Source organism: Perognathus longimembris, chromosome 13, assembly GCF_023159225.1.
Source record: "Perognathus longimembris pacificus isolate PPM17 chromosome 13, ASM2315922v1, whole genome shotgun sequence".
Lineage (NCBI taxonomy): Eukaryota > Metazoa > Chordata > Mammalia > Rodentia > Heteromyidae > Perognathus > Perognathus longimembris.
In genome coordinates, this window is record NC_063173.1 from 13,865,333 (window position 1) to 13,886,350 (window position 21,018).

Sequence of the window (21,018 nt, forward strand, 5' to 3'; positions counted from 1 at the left end):
TGGACTCAGTGCCTGAGCACTGTCCCTGGCTTCTTTTTGCTAGCACTCTGCCACTTGAGCCACAGCGCCACCTCTGGCCATTTTCTGTATATGTGGTGCTGGGGAATTGAACCCAGGGCCTCATGTATACGAGGCAAGCACTCTTGCCACTAGGCCATATCCCCAGCTCCTGAAATATTTTTTTTATACCTGTCACAATTTCCTCAAAAGAATGCTCCTGCAATCTGCATTTTCTGATATCATTTGCATAATCGTCTAGAATCCATTCTTCTTAGCAGAAGGGTAGAGTAACTGTTTTTGTCAGGTTACTAAGTCCTAATCATCAATAAGTTATCCACTTTTCTTCACGAACAAGAGGCCCATGAAAACATAGCAAGGGCTCCCCATTCTGAAATTCAGAGTTCAGGTCTAGACTGAGCACAATTTACATGTGACTCTCCATCTCCTTCTCCTCCCACCAAGCCCAACAAGTCTCTCTACCTCATGCTTCATCCAACTTCCTGTTGTCAACTCCATCAGGCACCGTCTGCTACATGTCAAGAGGTTAAGCTTTTTCAAATCATTGAATTAAGCACCTTTGCTCGTTTTTTCTGGCCCAGAAACATAATTATCTCTCTCATCACTGCCAGACAGAATGTGCTAGCAAAGTAGTCTTTTCTGTCCACCGAAAAAAATGTACTTCTCACTGTAGATAATAACATGGCGCGTCCCTATCATTGTCTCGGTTAGTGTAAGTTCATCCTCAAGACATGGATTACACCAAACGCAGTGCTTAGATGCAGCAGTGACTTCTTCCTTCCCTTCCCTCAGCAATCAGGACAACAGGCTACACAAATTATCTCATGCATTGATTTCCCTCCAAGAAGTGCTAAGGACTGCTTGAAACATGGGGAGATCTAAAATAATTTGGAAGTTGACGTGAGTTGGAGACCTAAAAGATAAATAAGAAATGGCTTGGGCGGGGGATATAGCCTAGTGGCAAGAGTGCCTGCCTCGGATACACGAGGCCCTAGGTTCGATTCCCCAGCACCACATATACAGAAAACGGCCAGAAGCGGTGCTGTGGCTCAAGTGGCAGAGTGCTAGCCTTGAGCGGGAAGAAGCCAGGGACAGTGCTCAGGCCCTGAGTCCAAGGCCCAGGACTGGCCAAAAAAAAAAAAAAAAAAAAATGGCTTGGTGGAGAAAAATGACAGCGCTCCATTAACAAGTACCTATTCAAGAGTAGGAGATATATCTCCCCAAATGTCATTATCAGGAAGCTAACAATAAACTTTCTGTTAAACCTCCTACATATTTCTTCTATAGAAATATATAAATATTTGCAAATAACCTGAGATATTAGTGCTTTGACTCCCAAAAGGTCAGCATCCGCAAACACTGATAGGAGCAACAGAGGGGAGGCACTGGGGAAAAACAAGTAAAAAATACAATTAAAGTCATTTGTAAAATAACTCAGTACTAAAATTTGAGAAAAATAAAAAATAAAAAATAAAAAAAATAACTCAGTACTCCAGTTACAACATTAGCCAATAATTCTTTCAAAAAGTGGTAAAAAAAAAAAAAGTTGGTTAAAAATGGAGAATTTTAAATGTTGAAGTGGTAACACAGATCAAGAGGCATTATAGTCATGAACTGCTTTATTAAATTTCAAAAATTCAATATTTATCTTACAAAATTAAGAAAAGTGAGGGGAGAGGTGGGTTGGGAGGGAGGGATGATGACGTGGAGAGAGGTGGCAATTGATCAAGGTGCACTGTATTCATCAACTGCTTTGTTGAGTGGCAACTCCTTTGTACAACCACTTCAAGAATAATAAACATACTTCAATGGAGAAGTTGTTTGCTTCTCATTTTAAGTACAAAGCACATAATCCAATAAAAAAAATTGCCTTGCTTTTGTAAATGATTTTTTCACTATATATATATATATATATATATACATATATTTTTTAATTTTTTTTTTTTTTTTTTTTTGCCCAGTCTTAGGCCGTGAACTCAGGGCCTGAGCACTGTCCCTGGCTTCTTTCTTGCTCAAGGCTAGCACTCTGCCACTTGAGCCACAGCGCCACTTCTGGCCATTTTCTGTATATGTGGTGCTGAGGAATCGAACCCAGGGCCTCATGTGTACGAGGCAAGCACTCTTGCCCCTAGGCCACATTCCCAGCCCCTTCACTTTATATTTTTAAATACTGTAGCTCTCAAACATAGCTCATTGTTTAAAATACTGAGCTATGTTGAGCTCTGAAAAGGAAATTATTTGATCAATTCTAAAATACCTGTGGATGTCACTTTTCTCTCTATCGTTTCCTTGTACTGACAATTTATAATATTCATTTTAGAGTTTATGGCTGATAGGAATTTTTACTTATAGTTCTTCATGATCATATTCACACCACTTTCCAAGGTTCAAAAAAAAGTCAGGAAATTATAAGATGACACGAACAACCTGTTTTGATATTCGCACTGTCATTTAAATGTGGCTGACCATACAACCGATAACTGTTCATTCTTCTTATCACCTCACTTTTCACACACTTACATTCCATGATTTCCCCCAAAGCGTCAAAATAACAAAGCGTTAAATTTACTGATATGGATAAATACCCTACTACAACCTTAAATACCTCTCCAAGGCCATGTCAAAACGGTGTTTTCCATTGGATTTACCGCTGTCGTGTGCTCAAAACGTTGTCCCCAGCAGCATTTTACCCAGCCTTCGACGAATCTCTTTGGTTTTGATGGAATAAATGACGGGGTTGAGCATGGGCGGGACAAACAGGTAGAGGAGGGACAGGAGCGTGTGCACGTACTGGGGGGCGTGCCTCCCATAGCGAGCAGCCATGGAAACACCAACCATGGGCACATAGAAGATGAGCACGGCACACAGGTGGGACACACACGTGTTGAGGGCCTTTAACCGCTCCTCCTGGGAGGCGATGGCAAGGACAGAATGAAGTATGAACACGTAAGAAAGGAGAATGAGTGCCGAATCGAGCCCAAAAGTAGAGATAACGATGAAAAGACCGAAGATATTGTTAATGGTGATGTCACCACAGGGCAGGCGGATCAGGTCTGGGTGCAGGCAGTAGGAATGGGTCAGCACGTTGGCCTTGCAGAAGGGCAGCCTCTTCAGGAGGAAAGGCAGAGGGAAAATCATGCAGAAACTGCGGAAGCAAACAGCTATGCCCATCTGTACCACGCGGGCATCCGTGAGAACTGTGGCGTAGCGCAGTGGATTGCAGATGGCCACGTAGCGGTCAAAGCTCATGACGAGCAGGATTCCAGACTCCATGAAAGAGAAGAGATGGATAAAGAACATCTGGGCCATGCAAGAATTAAAACTGATTTGTTTTAAATTGAAGCAAAAGGTGGGCAACACCGTGGGCAATGTGGAGAAAGACACACCTAGGTCATTAACTGATAGCAGGGACAGGAAGTAGTACATGGGCTGGTGCAAGCTCTGCTCCTCCTTGATAATGAACAGAATCAAGGCATTGCCTACAATGGCGACAACATACAGGGCTCCCAGGAGCAAGAACAGCCAGTGCTGAGAGCTCTCCAGTCCTGGGAGTCCTGTCAAGGTGAAAGGAGGCAGTCCTGAGCTGTTGTGGGGTTCACCTCTCATCCTGGAACTCCTGCTTAGATCCTTCAGCCAGTGCCCTGTAAAGAAGACAAACTCACAGTTTTGAGCTTGCTTTTGCCCCAATTTAATGTCTTTCACAAACTCTCTACTCCCTGCTGTGGAGCATAAATTAGCTATCACTCATCCTTGCTTCTCATTGTTGCAAGGCTTCTTTTCTTTTTTATCTGCAAGTCGTTGAAAGGTGTTTCAATTGAAGAAGTCAGGTTTTGGATACAATGCATCTTGATGAATATCACCCCTCGTCTCCCATCTGTACCAACTCCACCCATCCTCTCAAGTTACCTAGCTCTGTTTCATATATAGAAATAGAATGTTCCGACTTGAATACCCCACCCGTTTCCTTTCCATTTGTCTCCCCTGCTCCCCCTTAGACTTTACACTCAGGCAACTCACGTTTCACTTTGAGTTATTTGCAGAACTTATACCATGCAAAGATTCTTGAAATAGGAAGTTCTCAACTTATCTAACTGGTTAGTTTGGTCTCTTGCTTTCTTTTTTATCTTATCTGTCACTTCTTCAGTGTCCAAGGCCATGAATTCGTTCACCCAATTTATGATTATCATTTTATTCCCTAGCTCTATCGTCAATTGAAGTGAAATTTGCTGGTGATAAGCAGCTGAACAATTCCAAAGTATCAATCAGCCAAAATCCTGAAAGTATATTGGCTATGAAAAGAAATAACTGTTTGATTTATTTCCCCCTAATGGAGAATTAAAGAACTACTTACAACAGTAGCTTCAGGGTCCTTTCTAGCCCTATAAACTTTTCTTTCCAACCTGGGTTTAAAGTCGTCACTAAGATGCCTTTGGGGATCCAGTCTGTCCAGATCTATTTTGTCATTTTTACTCCAAAACTGACCCACAGTCCTGAAAATGGGAAGCTTCTGGTGGAACCAAGGCATACTAAGAACTCTTCCAGAAGATGGACTCACCGCAATGATCTTGGCCACTAGTATACAAACTGAGATAGACTGACTGGCCATATACCATCCACACTCCAGTTCTTCCTGACAAAAAAAGCAGTTCTGAAAATTTCTCTCCCAAGGAGAGCAATTTCTGATGCCACTCACCAACCTTCCTATCTTCCTCCCTTTTTCTCTCCTCCCTCCCTCCTTCTCTCCCTTCCTTTCTTCCTCCCTCCCTCCTCCCTTTCTTCCTTCCTTCCCTCCTGCCTTCCATGACTACTCATTGAAAATAACCATTTCCAGAATTCCTTCAGGTGTGTACCCTCTCGAACACTTATTTATAACACTGCACACATACACACATACATACAGTATAACTAATTTGTCAGCATTAGCAGACCCACAGTAACAGCTCCACAAATTACATTCATATACTCACAATCCTGAAAATCCAGTTGAAATTGGACACTATTTAGTCAAATAACTTCAATATATTTGCTTCTGTAATCTTTTCCAGCAACACACCTAAGAGCCAAATATGTGATCACATTTCATACTGTAGGCTTTTAATATCAGAAGTATGAAATAGTCTTAAGATAATACCACAATCTGATGGAAAAACCCCTTAAGCCTAGTGGTAGTTGGCTTAGTATTGGGGGGCTCTGATTCAGGCAGGAATATAGAACAATTACTCTTTCCCTGGGCTTTGGAAGGAGAGGGATTTGGTCATGTTTGGAGAGGATATTTGAAGTTAGGATTTGCATAGAATTTCAGTAAAAATGTTAAACCTTGGGGTGCAGCCCTTAGCGGGAACAGGCAGGCAATGTGAAGGACAGGAACTCTCACTGCATGGAAGATGCTTTTCTTCCCTGTAGCTGGAGGTTCTACATTGTGGGTCCAGCCAGCAGAGTGGCACCACACATTCACCCAGGACATAAATTTATGCATGAGCCAGAATCCCAAGGCTTATTCGTTTGTGGTGGGAGTAGGGGAGTTGAAATAATTGGGAGGATGGCATCAGTGTGTCGGGGAGCTGGACCACAAGAGAATTGCTCCCAGGAGGGTCTCATTCTTGAGCTCATGTTCTTGTTCTTACTACCCGTATCCACTAGGGTATTAACGCTTCCTGCATCAGGATTGCAAGCACATTGCATGCGATGCCCCCAAACAGGCATAGTCACAGGCACCCAGAGAGCCCCATAAATACTCCACCAGACACATTCAGCTATTTACTTTCTCATACTCACCTTGCATGTTGCAGATTCACACCCACTCCAACAACCATCAATGTGTTTCTTCAATTGCCCAGTGCTCTAAGTCACTCAACACAAAAACATATCACCACATTCACACTATAATGTGTGTATAATTACCTTGACTATAAAGATGAATTTTGGCTGAGTATGGGGACTCATGTCTAGTCGTAGCTACTGGGTAGCAAATTTGGGGGGAAATGTAAAAGCAATCATTATTTAATTAAATTAAAAAATAACAATTTAATCGGGAGTGCTGTGATGTTTGTATTTTTAGAATTTAAATAATATGTATGTTGATCATCATTAGAACTGTTGATTCTGCGACAGCTCAAAATCTGAAAGCAGGAAAAGGGCCAAATTTAGTGCAAATTCAGGGTCTACATTTCTTAGAAATCTCGTTATTTTATCTCTCTTTTTAAAATATTTAGTTGTTTATTATTACCACTGTCATTATACAAAGGAGCTTCAATTCAACATGTCAATGTGTGAGTACAATACATCTTAATCAGTGTCACCTTTTGCATCATTTTTTTTATTAATTGACAAGGTGTTGTGCAAAGGGGGTACATTTCTTTTTTTGTTTTGTTTTGTTTTGTTTTGTTGTTTTTTTTTTCGGCCAGTCCTTGGGCTTGGACTCAGGGCCTGAGCACTGTCCCTGGCTTCTTTTTGCTCAAGGCTAACACTCTGGCACTTGAGCCACAGCGCCACTTCTAGCCATTTTCTGTATATGTGGTGCTGGGGAATCGAACCCAGGGCCTCATGTATATGAGGCAGGCACTCTTGCCACTAGGCCATATCCCCAGCCCCGTGAGTACATTTCTTGTCATATCTGTTACACCCTTATTTTTCTTTTCCCTCCCTAGTTCAGGTAGGCATATATACAATATCCAGTGTACCAAAATCATATACAGTAACCACGTAGGGTACGCCAAAGGAAATTCACCTAGAATATTAAACCTAACGACAACAATAGAATCCTCCTGTGTCCTTCTCTTGGAGTTGTTTTTGGTTATCCTTGTCTTATATGATCATGTGTACATAGCTGTTGAGCTATTGTGATCCACCGATAGGTCTATCCTAGACCTTTTTATGTTTATTTAGTAGTTTTTTGGTTTTAGATACATAATGTAAAGTCACTGAGCCAAACATGTGGAAATACCACTTGAAAAGAAGTTTGTTATTTTGCAGACCTGGTCTCTACTGTCCCCCCTCCCCCAACAGTACCTTTTGCATCATTCTCCCTCATGTCTCCCAACTCCACCTGTCCCAAATTACTTGGTTCCATTCTCAAATAGGTACATTGAGTATTATGATTGCATTCACCCAACTTTTCTCTCTCCAATCCTTTTCCTTCCTCATCTTGACCTCCCTGACTTCACCTGACAGCACATGTTTTATATTTCTTTTAGTAAATTGCACATAAGGAGGGCAAACATTGCTACTATCTTTGGGTGAGATTTCCAACTTCAAATGGCAAACTTCCTGAATCTCTCTTGTATGTGTGTTTCCTTTAAGAAGAAAGTTCTCTTCCAAGCCACAGAACTTCTCATCCAATTAAATTGCGATTCTTCTTTCTATTGAAGATTTCTGTTGAATATCCTATTCAATTTTACCTTCTAACCAACGTCTTGCGAGGTAGCTGTAAGACTGACTAGCAGTATCTACAGAATATACTGGTCTCAGTGACAAGGGATTATAGATTTCTAAATGTTAGTTGTACAGACATTTCTGTGCAATTGCTAAACACAAAGGACTTTCAAAAGAATCTGCCATCTGTCTTCTGAGGCTTTATCTCTAACTAGTGTATCAGACATACAAGAGAGGTCCTCTCTACCAAGATCAACTGCTTCATTCCATGAAACAGAAAACTAAAAGAAAGGAAGCACTAACAGAAAAACTCATAATAATCAAAAGTAAAACATGAATATGTTGATACAATATTTATAACCTTTTATAATCATATCATTATTATTTTAACTTTACATATGGATTCCACAGATAAAACAAAACATGATGTTTGAGCTTGACTTATCACTTGACAAGTAGATCCTTAGAAACCCTGTGTTTGTCCCTCTGGTCATGCCTGCTGGTTGGCAGTTGCCGTCTTTCCATACTATAAACTCCTAAATACCAAGATTTATGTATTTCATATTAAATAAGAAGTCAAGGATAAATATAGTTCTATATTCTCAGGTAAAGGATTTTTCTTATTTATTTTAAAAGTATTATTTCATCAAATAATTATGGTGTATGTTTAGAACTCAAAGTTTACAGATATTTACAATCATAATTCCTTTAATAATTTAGAGTGATAGCTAAGTTCTCATGTAGCATAATCACCAACTACACAGAATTTAATAGATTATAAACTTGCAATAGTTTTATTATCTTTAGGTAGTTGTACAAAGAATTTGCCATTTAATAAAACAGTTTATCAATACAATATATATCTCAACCATATCACCCATATACCCAATAAGACATGCACAGAGAGAAGGAGATTCATGAACTCCAAGTTAACATGTGGGAATACCCAAATACCAGCAATAACAGAACTCAGAGAGGTATCTGGCATGTCACAAAAAGTTCTCTGATCAGAACTTAGATCTCAGTAACATCTTGTGCATCTTCCTGCGGATCTCCTTCGTCTTGATGGAGTAGATTATTGGGTTGAGCATGGGAGGCACAAAGAGATAGACCAGGGACATGAACTGGTGCACATACTCAGGGGCCTGCTTTGCAAATCGATGGACCATGGACTTACTGAGCAAGGGCACATAGAAGATGAGCACAGCGCAGATGTGGGACACACACGTGTTGAGTGTCTTCAGCATCTCCTTTTGGGAGGCAATGGCCAGGATAGTGTGCAGGATGAGCACATAGGAGAGGAGGATGAGCACTGAATCCACCCCGTAGGCTGAGATGACAATGAACAGGCCATACATGCTGTTGATAGTGGTATCTCCACAGGGCAGACGGATCAGGTCTGGGTGCAAGCAGTAGGAATGGGCCAACACGTTGGCCTTGCAGAAGGGCAGCCTCTTCAGGAGGAAAGGCATTGGGAAAACCAGACAGAAACTTCGCAGAATAACAGATAAGCCCATTTGAAGCACACGGCCATCAGTAAGTATTGTGGCATAGCGCAGTGGATTACAGATGGCCACATAGCGGTCAAAGCTCATGAACAGCAGGATTCCAGACTCCATGAAGGAGAAGAGATGGATAAAGAACATTTGGGCCATGCAAGAATTAAAACTGATTTGTTTTAAGTGGAAGCAAAAGGTGGCAAGTACTGTGGGCAAAGTGGACAAAGACACACCTAGGTCATTAACTGATAGCAGGGACAGTAAGTAGTACATGGGCTGGTGCAAGCTCTGCTCCTCCTTGATAATGAACAGAATCAAGGCATTGCCCACTATAGAGATGAAATAAAGAGCTCCCAGGAGCAAGAACAGCCAGTGCTGAGAGCTCTCCAGTCCTGGGAGTCCTGTCAAGGTGAAAGAAGGCAGTCCTGAGCTGTTGTGGGGTTCACCTCTCATAGTGGGACTCCCACTGATATTTTCCAAACAGTGCCCTGTAAAGAAGACAAAAACAGTTTTGAGCATGTTCTTGCCTCAATATAATTCTAAGTTCTTCCTGTATCTTCCACTCTTTACTCGTAAACGTTAATCTGTTTGGGGTGACATCTTTGTCCTTGCCATTCATTATAACAAAGATTTCTAAAATCTCTGAGTTATAGCTATGTATACAATTGGTAGAACTTGTATTTAGCCCTGCTTTCACCAGTGTCTGTCACTAAATCTTACCTGTAAAGCCAAAAATATTTTATCCTCCAAATTTGTGGTTATTCATAGAAATTCTGATCAACACAACAAATTTGTGTAAGTAGCAATAGTCTAAATAATGCCAAGGTATCCAACAGTCAAAATCCTGAAAGGATGTGGGCATCAAGAACAAAAATATCTACTTCCTTGATGTTTCTCTTTTCTGATTTTCTTTTGTCCTATAGGTTTTATAAACTCTTCAGCTTGTAACTGAGATTGAAATCAGTATCTCTAAGAAGTTTTTCTTGATCCAGCCTGTCCAAATCTGATTTTTTTTAAAGCCATATGTATGTCAAGGTTTTCTCTGACCTGAAAACAGGAAGATCCGTCACCACAATGAGGTGCTAAGGATGCCTCTGAATGACCAACTCACCTCCCTGTCCTTCGTCCCCGATGTGCAAACTCACGCAGTCTACAAGGGTAGCATTGCAGCTATACTTCAGTTCTTTCTGTCTGGAAAACAACTCTGAGAACTCCTCCTTCAAGGAAAACAAAGTCAGACTACCACCAAACAAAACTTTGTCATTTGCTTGTCTGCATGGACCCTCCAGTCAGAAAGATGAGGAAATGTAGAGCATAGCACACATTTGTTGATATGTTACTCATGGTCCCTCTGAAGTTCTAGAAAATGCATGTTTTTTACCTCTGAATGCACACATCACACTATTCCTAGGCACTTACACACACACACACACACACACACACACTCACACAGGTCTGATGCAGATATGTAAAAACTATTATACATGCCCTTGGTTCCAATAGCACTATCACAACACACACAGCACAGAACTTAGAAAGACTCATGGCTTATCATGGGTATAAGATATGTTTGAAACACACTTCCTTTTTCACATTGTCATGAACACTCATTCACACACACACACACACACACACACACACACTGTGATGTAAATTCATCAACTTTAACACCATCATAGTTACAGTCCAACTAGGTATACATCCATGACATACTCTATTCTGAAAAGACAATTACAATCTCTGCTTTCTAAAAATAATATCAGCTTTTTTCGTCCATAATTTTCCTGTATGCCCAAGAGCTGTGTAATAGTGTCTATAATTCACTTGTGGGAGTTTAAAATAAACAGTATAAAATATTTTCTAAAAATATCTAACGCTGGCATATGAGCCCCTTCAGGTGATGTTAGGTGGTTTGACATTGCAGTTTTGATCTGGATGAGATCCTAGAATCATTTCTCTCTTATCCTGGACATAGAGGAGAGAAATTTGCTCATGTTTGAAGAGGGGATATGAGGATTAGAGCTTGCCTAGAGTTTCAGGGAAAGTATGAAACCTCGGGATACCCTCCTGAGGAGGACCAGATGGGCAGTGGGATGGGGTAGGGAGCACTCACTGCATAGATGATGCTTCTCTTCTCTGTAGCTGAACTGACTATTCACAGGGTCCAACCAGCTGACTGGCATCCTCAGCGCATCTCCTATGCCATAAGTTTATGAAGGACCTCAAGGTCCTAAGACTCATTCATCTGTGGTGGGAGGTGGGAGTTGAAATAATTGGGAGAATGACATCAGTGTATTGCAGAGCTGGGCCGTAGGAGAATTGCTCCCAGGGGAAGCTCACTCTTGGAGTCATATCCTCGATGTCATCCTCCCTGTCCATTAGTATGTTAACACTTTCTTGATCAGGGCACACATGCCCATTAAAATGGCATGGCCATAGATATCTGTGAAATCCACAGGTAAATGCTAGACACAGCCATTTGCTTACTGGTGCTTACACTGAATCTTTTCAAGTTATACCTAGCCTATCAAACACAAATACGTTCCTACAACTTCCTGATGCTCCAGTCATTAAACACATAACAACATACAAAAAGCATAATAACTGAAATCTGTCTATTAACATGTTGATGATAATTGGCACATTAGATGATGGGTATAATTTTGGAGACTGTTTAGTTGACTAGAGTAAACTGTGATCTTCAGTCAATTTAAATATAACTTTTCTCATTTATATACATCTAATTTAACATCAAACAATAATAATCAGAATTTTAATGTTTAATGTTAGTTTCAAAAGAATACATGATTGCAAAGGCAAGGAATACAAAAACTACTTAATGTAAGTAAGGAAACTCCCTGATTCCCTACATAGACAGTAAGAGAAAACCTGGTTACCACAGTCATTGTTGAAACCCAACAATGTAATGGAAGAAAAGGGGAAAGAGATGGAAAGCCTTCACAAGGAGCCTTTGGTTCTGATTCACTTGACTCCTCTCTTCCTTCCCCCATCACCAATTACAGAAACTACTGGCTTTCAGTGAGTAAGGAAAAAAAAGCATTCTTTATATTTTATATTCTCACATGAGGCAGGTAGTATAAGAAAAACTTAGGGTCACCCCAATAGTACTAATCCTAAAAAGGTCTCAATAAAATTCTGGCTTCTGGATTTCAATTGGATTGCTTCCATATATTTTTGTATAGCATTTTTTCTTCAAATGCAGTATTTTCTTTTATTAAAATGACACAACACGTATTTTGTGCTCAGAAACAAACCTAGATGACCAGAAAAGCCTTTACTTTATTTATTCTTTGATGCCATAGGCCTGACTCTAACTTAGCAAAATTGAATAATGCAATTCAGCAGACCCTATGAAGAGACTAGTTTGATGAGTACAGGGGAAAACTTAGTAGTAAAGATCCTACTTCTCTGTTGTCTTCTGTGCATTTTTTGTCCTCCACCTCAGTGTTGAGTGTTAATGAGGAGAGACACAGGAGAAGCTAGAGCAAGAATCTTGATTTCTGAGCCTTTGTAGATCAAACCTGTAGGACTAAAATAACTAGAATCCAAAATATATTTGAGAAAAATACAAAATCATAGTGTTTGAGGTTCCAAAAAATTAATTTGTGAACCTAGGGAATAACTGAATCCTCAAAAGTGAGTCTTTGGGGGCTGGGGATATGGCCTAGTGGCAAGAGTGCTTGCCTCCTATACATGAAGCCCTGGATTCGATTCCCCAGCACCATATATACAGAAAATGGCCAGAGATGGCGCTGTGGCTCAGGTGGCAGAGTGCTAGCCTTGAGCAAAAAGAAGCCAGGGACAGTGGCTCAGGCCCTGAGTCCAAGCCCCAGGACTGGGAAAAAAAAAAAAAAGTGAGCCTTTGGGAGAGGGAACAGGCCACATGCTCAGGCATGGCTAACCATCAGTCTCCTTTCCTTGAAAGGTCGTATAGATATTTGGTGTGAGTCTTATGGCTTGGATACTGTGTCTGTATTCGATGCCAGTGATCTACCACCACTTGAGCCATAGCTACACTTCCAGCTTTTGGGAGTTAATCTGACAGCACATATTTATATTTATTTTAGTAAACAGCACACAGTGGAGGTAAACATTTCTACAATCTTTGGGTGAGATTTCCAACTTCAAATTGCAAATTTCCTGAATCTCTCTTGCATGTGTGTTTCCTTTAGGAAGAAAGTTCTCTTCCAAGCCACAGAATTTCTCAGCCAATTAAATTGTGATTCTTCTTTCTATTGAAGATTTCTGTTGAATACCCTATTCAATTTTACCTTCTAACCACTGTCTTGCCAACCAGCCATAAAACTGACTAGCAGTATCTACAGAATATGTTGTTCTCAGTGAGAAGTGATTGTAGACTTCTAAATGTTAGTTGAACAGACATTTCTGTGCAATTGCTAAACACAAAGGACTTTCAAAAAAGATCTGCCATCTGTCTTCTGAGACTTTATCTCTAGCTAGTGTGTAAGACATACAAGAATGGTCCTCACTACCAAGTCTCATGAAACGAGCAAAACTAAAAGAAATGAGGCATGAACAGAAAAAATACTAATAATCAAACAAAAACCATGATTATTTTGATACAATATTTATCACTTGGAAACAGAATCTGTCAGCATTTGGGGACAGTTATGTATATGAGGCCTTGAATGAGTTAGGGCATGGAATAAGGTAAAGAATGAAATAACTATTTTAAACTAGAATCACAATGAGTGGAATGTATCCATAGAGTGGACTCCATAAGCTTCATGTGGCATTTATGCAAGTAGCCTAACATTTAAATATATTTCATAAGTCAACAGTCAACCAAAGTTCCTTCTCTCTGTCTCTGTCTCTCTCTCGTTTTCTCTCTGTGAATGTATATTCTCTTGTGTAGGCTTTATATCTGTTTCTTTGTGTGTCTCCGTGTGTGCATGTGTTGCAAAATCTAATTTTATCACATTAGTTATTCAAGGATAACATTATTGGTATTTGTAAGATACAGTTGTATTACTTTATGGGTGACCTTTCATCCAAATCCTCATTAATATCCCCATGCTTGTGAAGATTCTGTTCATAGAACATACATATTTTTGTGTATTTACAGCACACAGTAGTGTGTATGTGTGGGTACGTATGTGTGTGTGTATGTAACAGGGACTTCTGTACTCCACAACTTCACAAGACTGAAAGACTGCAAATAGGCACTTCCATTAAAACCAGAAAAATGGGGGTGGGGAATACATTATTGAGTAAATCTGACATGTTATTGTTCTCAGCAGTAGACATTATACAGAACAAGAAGTGCATAGCCCCTATTCTTATAAAGAAAACAAGTATTGAAAACTTAGGGATTTTCCTTTGCCTGTTATGACACTGCAGCTCAGTCTCAGTTCCATCTTCTCTACCATTGTATGTTGTGATTTGTCTGAACAATTCACATGGTATTTCTCTTGTGGCCATCAGTGACCAAGAGCTGAACATAAGGATAAGTAGGAGGCAATTTTGAATAGGTCAGAGCAGTCCATATAGTCTATTTGCTTGGTGTGGCTCTGTGCCTCTAGCCACATTCCTTCACTCAAATCCAAAAGCATTTGTAGATGTCACGTTTCAGCTTTCCAACATTTCCCAAAACAGTTTTGTCTTTTAAAGACATCAGAACTACTCAGAAAAAGCCCTCTAAAGCCTCTCTCTCACGAGGGTTAATCTCACTCCTACTCCTATGATCTCTTGGGACTCTAAAGCCACCTTAAACGATATTCATACTTCAAAAAACTAGATTTCAGATGTGCAACTCTCCTCTTCCAGGGTGGTTGGATCTCACAAAAGCCCTAGGGTTAGCAGCTGCTTCATGAATTGACTACCTCGAAGGGTAGCTTTGAATTCCCTTTTTGTCTTTCATGAGATCTAACACTTGCTTAACAATTTTGTACATCAATTTCCCACAATTGTAGGAACTGCTTATGATTCTTATAGCCTAACTAGACTATAACAAAACCCTGATTTTGTTTCCTGGGCTGAACTATGACTCACACTTTGACCCAAGTAACCAAATATGGTGCACAGGGAGTCCATGCTAAATCTCAATGAGTAAACTCTAAAATTATCAAAATTATCTAAGGACCCTGTTTTGTATCCACCTTTGGCCTATACCATTGCTCATCTTCCTCTCCTGTGCATTCATTCTACATTCCAGTATGGCATCACTTCCATGAAAAACACCTCATAGCTCTCAGTACTTGTGTGTCACTGATTGCTTTCTTTAGCTGAGTGCCAGTGACTCACAACTAGAACCCAATCTAAGATACTAAGGCAGCTGAGATCCGGAAGATCACTGTTTGAAGTTAGCCTGAGTTGAAATGTCCATGAGATTCCATCTCCAAGGTATCAGAAAAGGCTGTACTGAAGGCATGGCTCAAATGGTAATGTGCCAGCCTAGCAAACCAAGTCATGTAAGCATAAAGTGTTGAGCTCAAATACAAGTACTACAAGGTATATAAGTTTAAAATAATAATTACTTCTCCAAGTGTCTGCTTTCTCCAAATTATCCCTCAAAGTCAAGTTATGCCATGGCCTGTGCACGATGCAGAGGAACTGTCCACTTGAGTACTTACCTCTATCTGTACCCACATACATGCTTGTGCAAGCTGGGTGGTTTTGCTTTTCATGCATTCCAGAGAACTACTCACATGGGGCAGCTTTCTATGGCTTTTCCTGACATCCCTCTGCAGACTTCCATGCTCTGCTCCGTGTTATCTGGGTAGTGATGCTCATAGCAGGACGCAAGTCCCTGAGACTAGGCCACCTTCCCACTGTCACCGAAGTGTACTTGCCCCTCTACCCATCACTGACTTCTGTTTCCCTGCCTGTTTGTGTATGACTTAGTTTTCTGCACGATGTTTTAAATGTTATTATCATATCCACAAGTGGATTTCATGATGATATGCAATATATGCATGCAATGTACTTCAAGTTAGTTCAACCCCTCTATTACTCTTCCATATTCGCTTTCTTCTTCTCCCCATTGTTTCACAATTTTGTTGGGATTTATTATGCTATTTTATAAAAATAATGTACTTTATTCATGTTAACTGACCATTTCCCCACACTTCCTCATTCGTATCATAATATTATTATTTTAATTATTACATATGGATTCCATAGATAAGATAAAACATGATGTTTGAGCTTGACTTGAGTCACTTGACAAGAAGATCCTTAGAAAATATGTGGCCGTCCCTCTGGTCATGCTGGCTGATTAGCAGCAAGTGATGTTGCCATCTTTCCATACTATAAGCTCCTAAATACCAAGTTTTACGTAGGTCATATTAAATAAGAAGTCAGTACAAATATATTCCCATATTTTAGGGCAAAAGAGTTTTCTTACTTATTTCAAGTGTCTTTTGGGCAAAAATTATGGTGTGTGTTTAGATCTCAAAGTTTAAAGATAATTACGACTATAATTCCTTTAATAATTTGAGTTGATAGCTATGATCTCAAGTAAAATAATCCCCAAGCATAACACAGTGTATAATAGGATATATGCTTGTAATTTTTTTATTATCTTTAGGTAGTTGTACAAAGAATTTGCCATTTAATAAAAACAGTCTAGGAATACAATATGTCTTAATCATATCACCCTTTAGACTTAGTTGGAAGGACATATATGACAAGTATACTGGAACACACACATACATACATACATATATACATATATATGCACACATACATACACATATATATGCATACACATATATATTCCAAGTACCTTTTCTTTTTTGGTGTGATTGGAGTACGTTTTGTAGCAATCTGTAAAACAAATAATTGCAACTTACTGCAGTAGATATTTAACTCATACATTGTAGCCAAGCTATAACCTATCAAATGACATATATACAATATTGCATGCACACCTGAAGGAGATCTAGGAGATCCAAGTTAACATCTGGGAATACCCAAATACCAGCAATAACAGAACTCAGAGAGGTATCTGGCATGTCACAAAAAGTTCTCTGATCAGAACTTAGATCTCAGTAACATCTTGTGCATCTTCCTGCGGATCTCCTTCGTCTTGATGGAGTAGATTATTGGGTTGAGCATGGGAGGCACAAAGAGATAGACCAGGGACATGAACTGGTGCACATACTCAGGTGCCTGCTTTGCAAATCGATGGACCATGGACACACTGAGCATGGGCACATAGAAGATGAGCACAGCGCAGATGTGGGACACACACGTGTTGAGTGTCTTCAGCCTCTCTTCCTGGGAGGCGATGGCCAGCACAGAGCGCAGGATGAGCACATAGGAGAGGAGGATGAGCACTGAATCCACCCCGAAGGCTGAGATGACAATGAACAGGCCATACATGCTGTTGATAGTGGTATCTCCACAGGGCAGGCGGATCAGGTCTGGGTGCAAGCAGTAGGAATGGGCCAACACGTTGGCCTTGCAGAAGGGCAGCCTCTTCAGGAGGAAAGGCATTGGGAAAACCAGACAGAAACTTCGCAGAATAACAGATAAGCCCATTTGAAGCACACGGCCATCAGTAAGTATTGTGGCATAGCGCAGTGGATTACAGATGGCCACGTAGCGGTCAAAGCTCATGAACAGCAGGATTCCAGACTCCATGAAGGAGAAGAGATGGATAAAGAACATTTGGGCCATGCAAGAATTAAAACTGATTTGTTTTAAGTGGAAGCAAAAGGTGGCAAGTACTGTGGGCAAGGTGGAAAAAGACACACCTAGGTCATTAACTGATAGCAGGGACAGTAAGTAGTACATGGGCTGGTGCAAGCTCTGCTCCTCCTTGATAATGAACAGAATCAAGGCATTGCCCACTATAGAGATGAAATAAAGAGCTCCCAGGAGCAAGAACATCCAGTGCTGAGAGCTCTCCAGTCCTGGGAGTCCTGTCAAGGTGAAAGGAGGCAGTCCTGAGCTGTTGTGGGGTTCACCTCTCATGGTGGGACTCCCACTGATATTTTCCAAACAGTGCCCTGTAAAGAAAATAAATACATTTTGAGCATGCTCTTGCCCCAATATAATTTTTAATCTTTCTTTTATCATCTACTCCTCACTCTTGAACATTGATCTTCTTTTGAGTAACTATATCCTTGTCTTTGCCTCTGATTATGACAAAGATAATCTCTGAGTGTTCTCTGTGTATACAATTGGTATATCTATGTACAATATATATGTATTTATAACATTAGTTGTACCTGTATTCTTTCCTCGTTTTCACTTACGTCTGCCATTTTTCTTACCTTTAATGCCACAATTATTTTCTCTTTCAAATGTATGATTATTCCTAGCAGTTCTGGTAAACACAGTGAAATTTGTATTAGTGGCAAGAGTTTAAATAATGCAATGATGTCAAACAGTCATAGTCCTGAAAGTGTATGGGTAACAAGAACAAATATATCTATGTCTTTGCTTTTTCACCTGCCCTATTGAGAATCAAAGCACCTCCCATACCAATAGGATTTTCTATTGTCCTATAGGTTTTATAAACTCTTCAGCTTGTAACTGAGATTGAAATCAGTATCTCTAAGAAGTTTTTCTTGATCCAGCCTGTCCAAATCTGATTTTTTTTAAAGCCATATGTATGTCAAGGTTTTCTCTGACCTGAAAACAGGAAGATCCGTCACCACAATGAGGCGCTAAGGATGCCTCTGAATGACCAACTCACCTCCCTGTCCTTGATCCCCGATGTGCAAACTCAGGCAGTCTACGAGGGTAGCATTGCAGCGATACTTCAGTTCTTTCTGTCTGGAAAACAACTCTGAGAACTCCTCCTTCAAGGAAAACAAAGTCACACTACCACCAAACAAAACTTTGTCATTTGCTTGTCTGTGTGTTCACGCTTCCTGCATGGACCCTCCAGTCAGAAAGATGAGGAAATGTAGAGCATAGAACACATTTGTTGACATGATACTCATGATCCTTCTAAAGTTCTAGAAAATACATGTTTTTTGCCTCTGAATGCACATATCATGATATTTCTAGGCACTTACACACACAGAGATTCAATGTAGATATGCAAAAACTATTATACATGTCCTTGGTTCCATATAGCGCTATCACAGAACAGAACTTAGACTTGTGGCTGATGGTTGGTATAAAACACGTTTGAAATATACTTCCTTATTTACATTGTCATAAGCACTCATTCATGAACACACACACAGTGATGCAAGTTCATCAATCGTAGCACACTCAAAGCTTTGATACAACTAGTTACACATCCATGACATACTCTATACTCAAAACACAATTACAACTGAATTCCATGTGGTTGTTTTTTTTTTACTAATTTCAGCTTGTTTTGTTCATAACTTTTCTGTATACCCAAAAGCTGTGTAGTGGTGACTATAATTTAATTGTGGGCTTTGAAAATAAGCAGTATGAAAAACTTTAAAAAATCGAACTCTGACATATGAGCCCCTTCAGGTGATGCTAGGTGGTTTGACATTGCAGTTTTGATCTGGATGAGATCCTAGAATCATTTCTCTCTTATCCTGGACATAGAGGAGAGAAATTTGCTCATGTTTGAAGAGGGGATATGAGGATTAGAGCTTTCCTGGAGTTTCAGGGAAAGTGTGAAACCTCGGGATACCCTCCTGAGGAGGACCAGATGGGCAGTGGGATGGGGTAGGGAGCACTCACTGCATAGACGATGCTTCTCTTCTCTGTAGCTGAACTGACTATACACGGGGTCCAACCAGCCGACTGGCATCCTCAGCGCATCTCCTATGCCATAAACTTATGAAGGACCTCAAGATCCTAAGATTCATTCATCTGTTTGTGGTGGGAGGTGGGAGTTGAAATAATTGGGAGAATGACATCAGTGTATTGCAGAGCTGGGCCGTAGGAGAATTGCTCCCAGGGGAAGCTCACTCTTGGCCTCATATCCTCGATGTCATCCTTCCTGCTCATTACTATGTGAATACTTCCTTGATCAGGATCCCAAGCTCACTGCACACAATGTCCACTAACAGGCATGGCTGTAGACTTCTGTGAAATCCACAACTGATTGCTAGACAAAGCCATTTACTAATTGATACTTACATTGAATCTTTTGACATTATACTCATCCCACCTAACACAAGTATGTTCCTACAACTGCTTGATGCTCTAGTCATTAAACACATATCACCATACATCAACCATACATTAAAATCTGTCTGTTAATACATTGATGATGATAGCTACTTTAGATGATGAATATAATTGGGAGAATAATCAGCTAGAGCAATTCTGATCTTCAGTCAATTTAAATATAATTTTTCTGGGCTGGGGATATGGTCTAGTGGCAAGAGAGCTTGTCTCCCATACATGAAGCCCTAGGTTCGATTCCCCAGCACCACGTATACAGAAAACGGCCAGAAGGGGCGCTGTGGCTCAAGTGGCAGAGTGCTAGCCTTGAGCAAAAGGAAGCCAGGGACAGTGCTCAGGCCCTGAGTCCAAGCCCCAGGACGGGCAAACAAACAAATAAATAAATAAATAAATAAAATTTTTCTCATTTATATAAGTTCCTTTTTTAATATCAAACAATAATAATTTTAATGTCTTGAGATGTTAGTTTTAAATGAATAAATAGATGCAAAGGCAGGCAATACAGAAACTACTTAATGTGAGTAAGGAAACTCTCGAAGCCTCACCTAGACAGTAAGAGAGAACATGGTTACCACAGTCATTGTTGAAACCCAACAATGTAATGGAAGAAAAGGGGAAAGAGATGGCAAGCCTTCACAAGGAACCTTTGGTTCTGATTCACTTGATTCCTCTCTTCCTTCTCCCATCACCAATTACAGAAACTACTGGCTTTCAGGGACTAAGGAAAAAAGCATTCTTTATATTTTATATTCTCTCATGGGGCAGGTGGGATAAGAAAATCTCAGGCTCACCCCAAAAGTACTAATCCTAAAAAGGCCTCAATTAAACACTGACTTCCAAGTTTTAATAGGATCGCTTCCATATATTTTTATTTAGCATGGTTTTCTTCAAATGCAGTAGTTTCTTTTATTAAAATGACACCATATGTAGTTTGTGCTCAGAAACAAAACTAGATGATCAGAAATGTCCTTGCTTTATTTATTCTTTGACACCATAAGCCTGACTCTAACTTAGT

The 21,018-nt window shown here is 40.1% G+C and overlaps 3 protein-coding genes across 4 annotated transcripts; all 3 read right to left on the minus strand.

The window, feature by feature from the left end:
- Positions 1-2,679: 2,679 nt before the first annotated feature.
- On the minus strand, positions 2,680-4,543 carry LOC125361814 (olfactory receptor 51I2-like). Of its 2 annotated transcripts, XM_048360415.1 has the most exons (2): positions 4,524-4,543; positions 2,680-3,601 (listed from the first exon to the last, which is right to left on the minus strand). In XM_048360415.1, exons 1-2 carry the CDS (start codon positions 4,541-4,543, stop codon positions 2,680-2,682), a joined length of 942 nt encoding a protein of 313 aa, XP_048216372.1. The 2 variants fall into 2 exon arrangements, with proteins under 2 accessions (XP_048216372.1, XP_048216371.1); XM_048360414.1 differs by lacking the exon at positions 4,524-4,543 and having other exon boundaries at positions 2,680-3,624.
- A 3,853-nt stretch (positions 4,544-8,396) lies between these two features.
- LOC125361863 (olfactory receptor 51I1-like) lies at positions 8,397-9,341 on the minus strand. The gene has a single exon (XM_048360469.1). The coding sequence runs from the start codon at positions 9,339-9,341 to the stop codon at positions 8,397-8,399; it is 945 nt and encodes a 314-aa protein (XP_048216426.1).
- Positions 9,342-16,904: 7,563 nt separating this feature from the next.
- Positions 16,905-17,849, minus strand: LOC125361804 (olfactory receptor 51I1-like). The gene has a single exon (XM_048360408.1). The coding sequence runs from the start codon at positions 17,847-17,849 to the stop codon at positions 16,905-16,907; it is 945 nt and encodes a 314-aa protein (XP_048216365.1).
- Between the last annotated feature and the right edge of the window lie 3,169 nt (positions 17,850-21,018).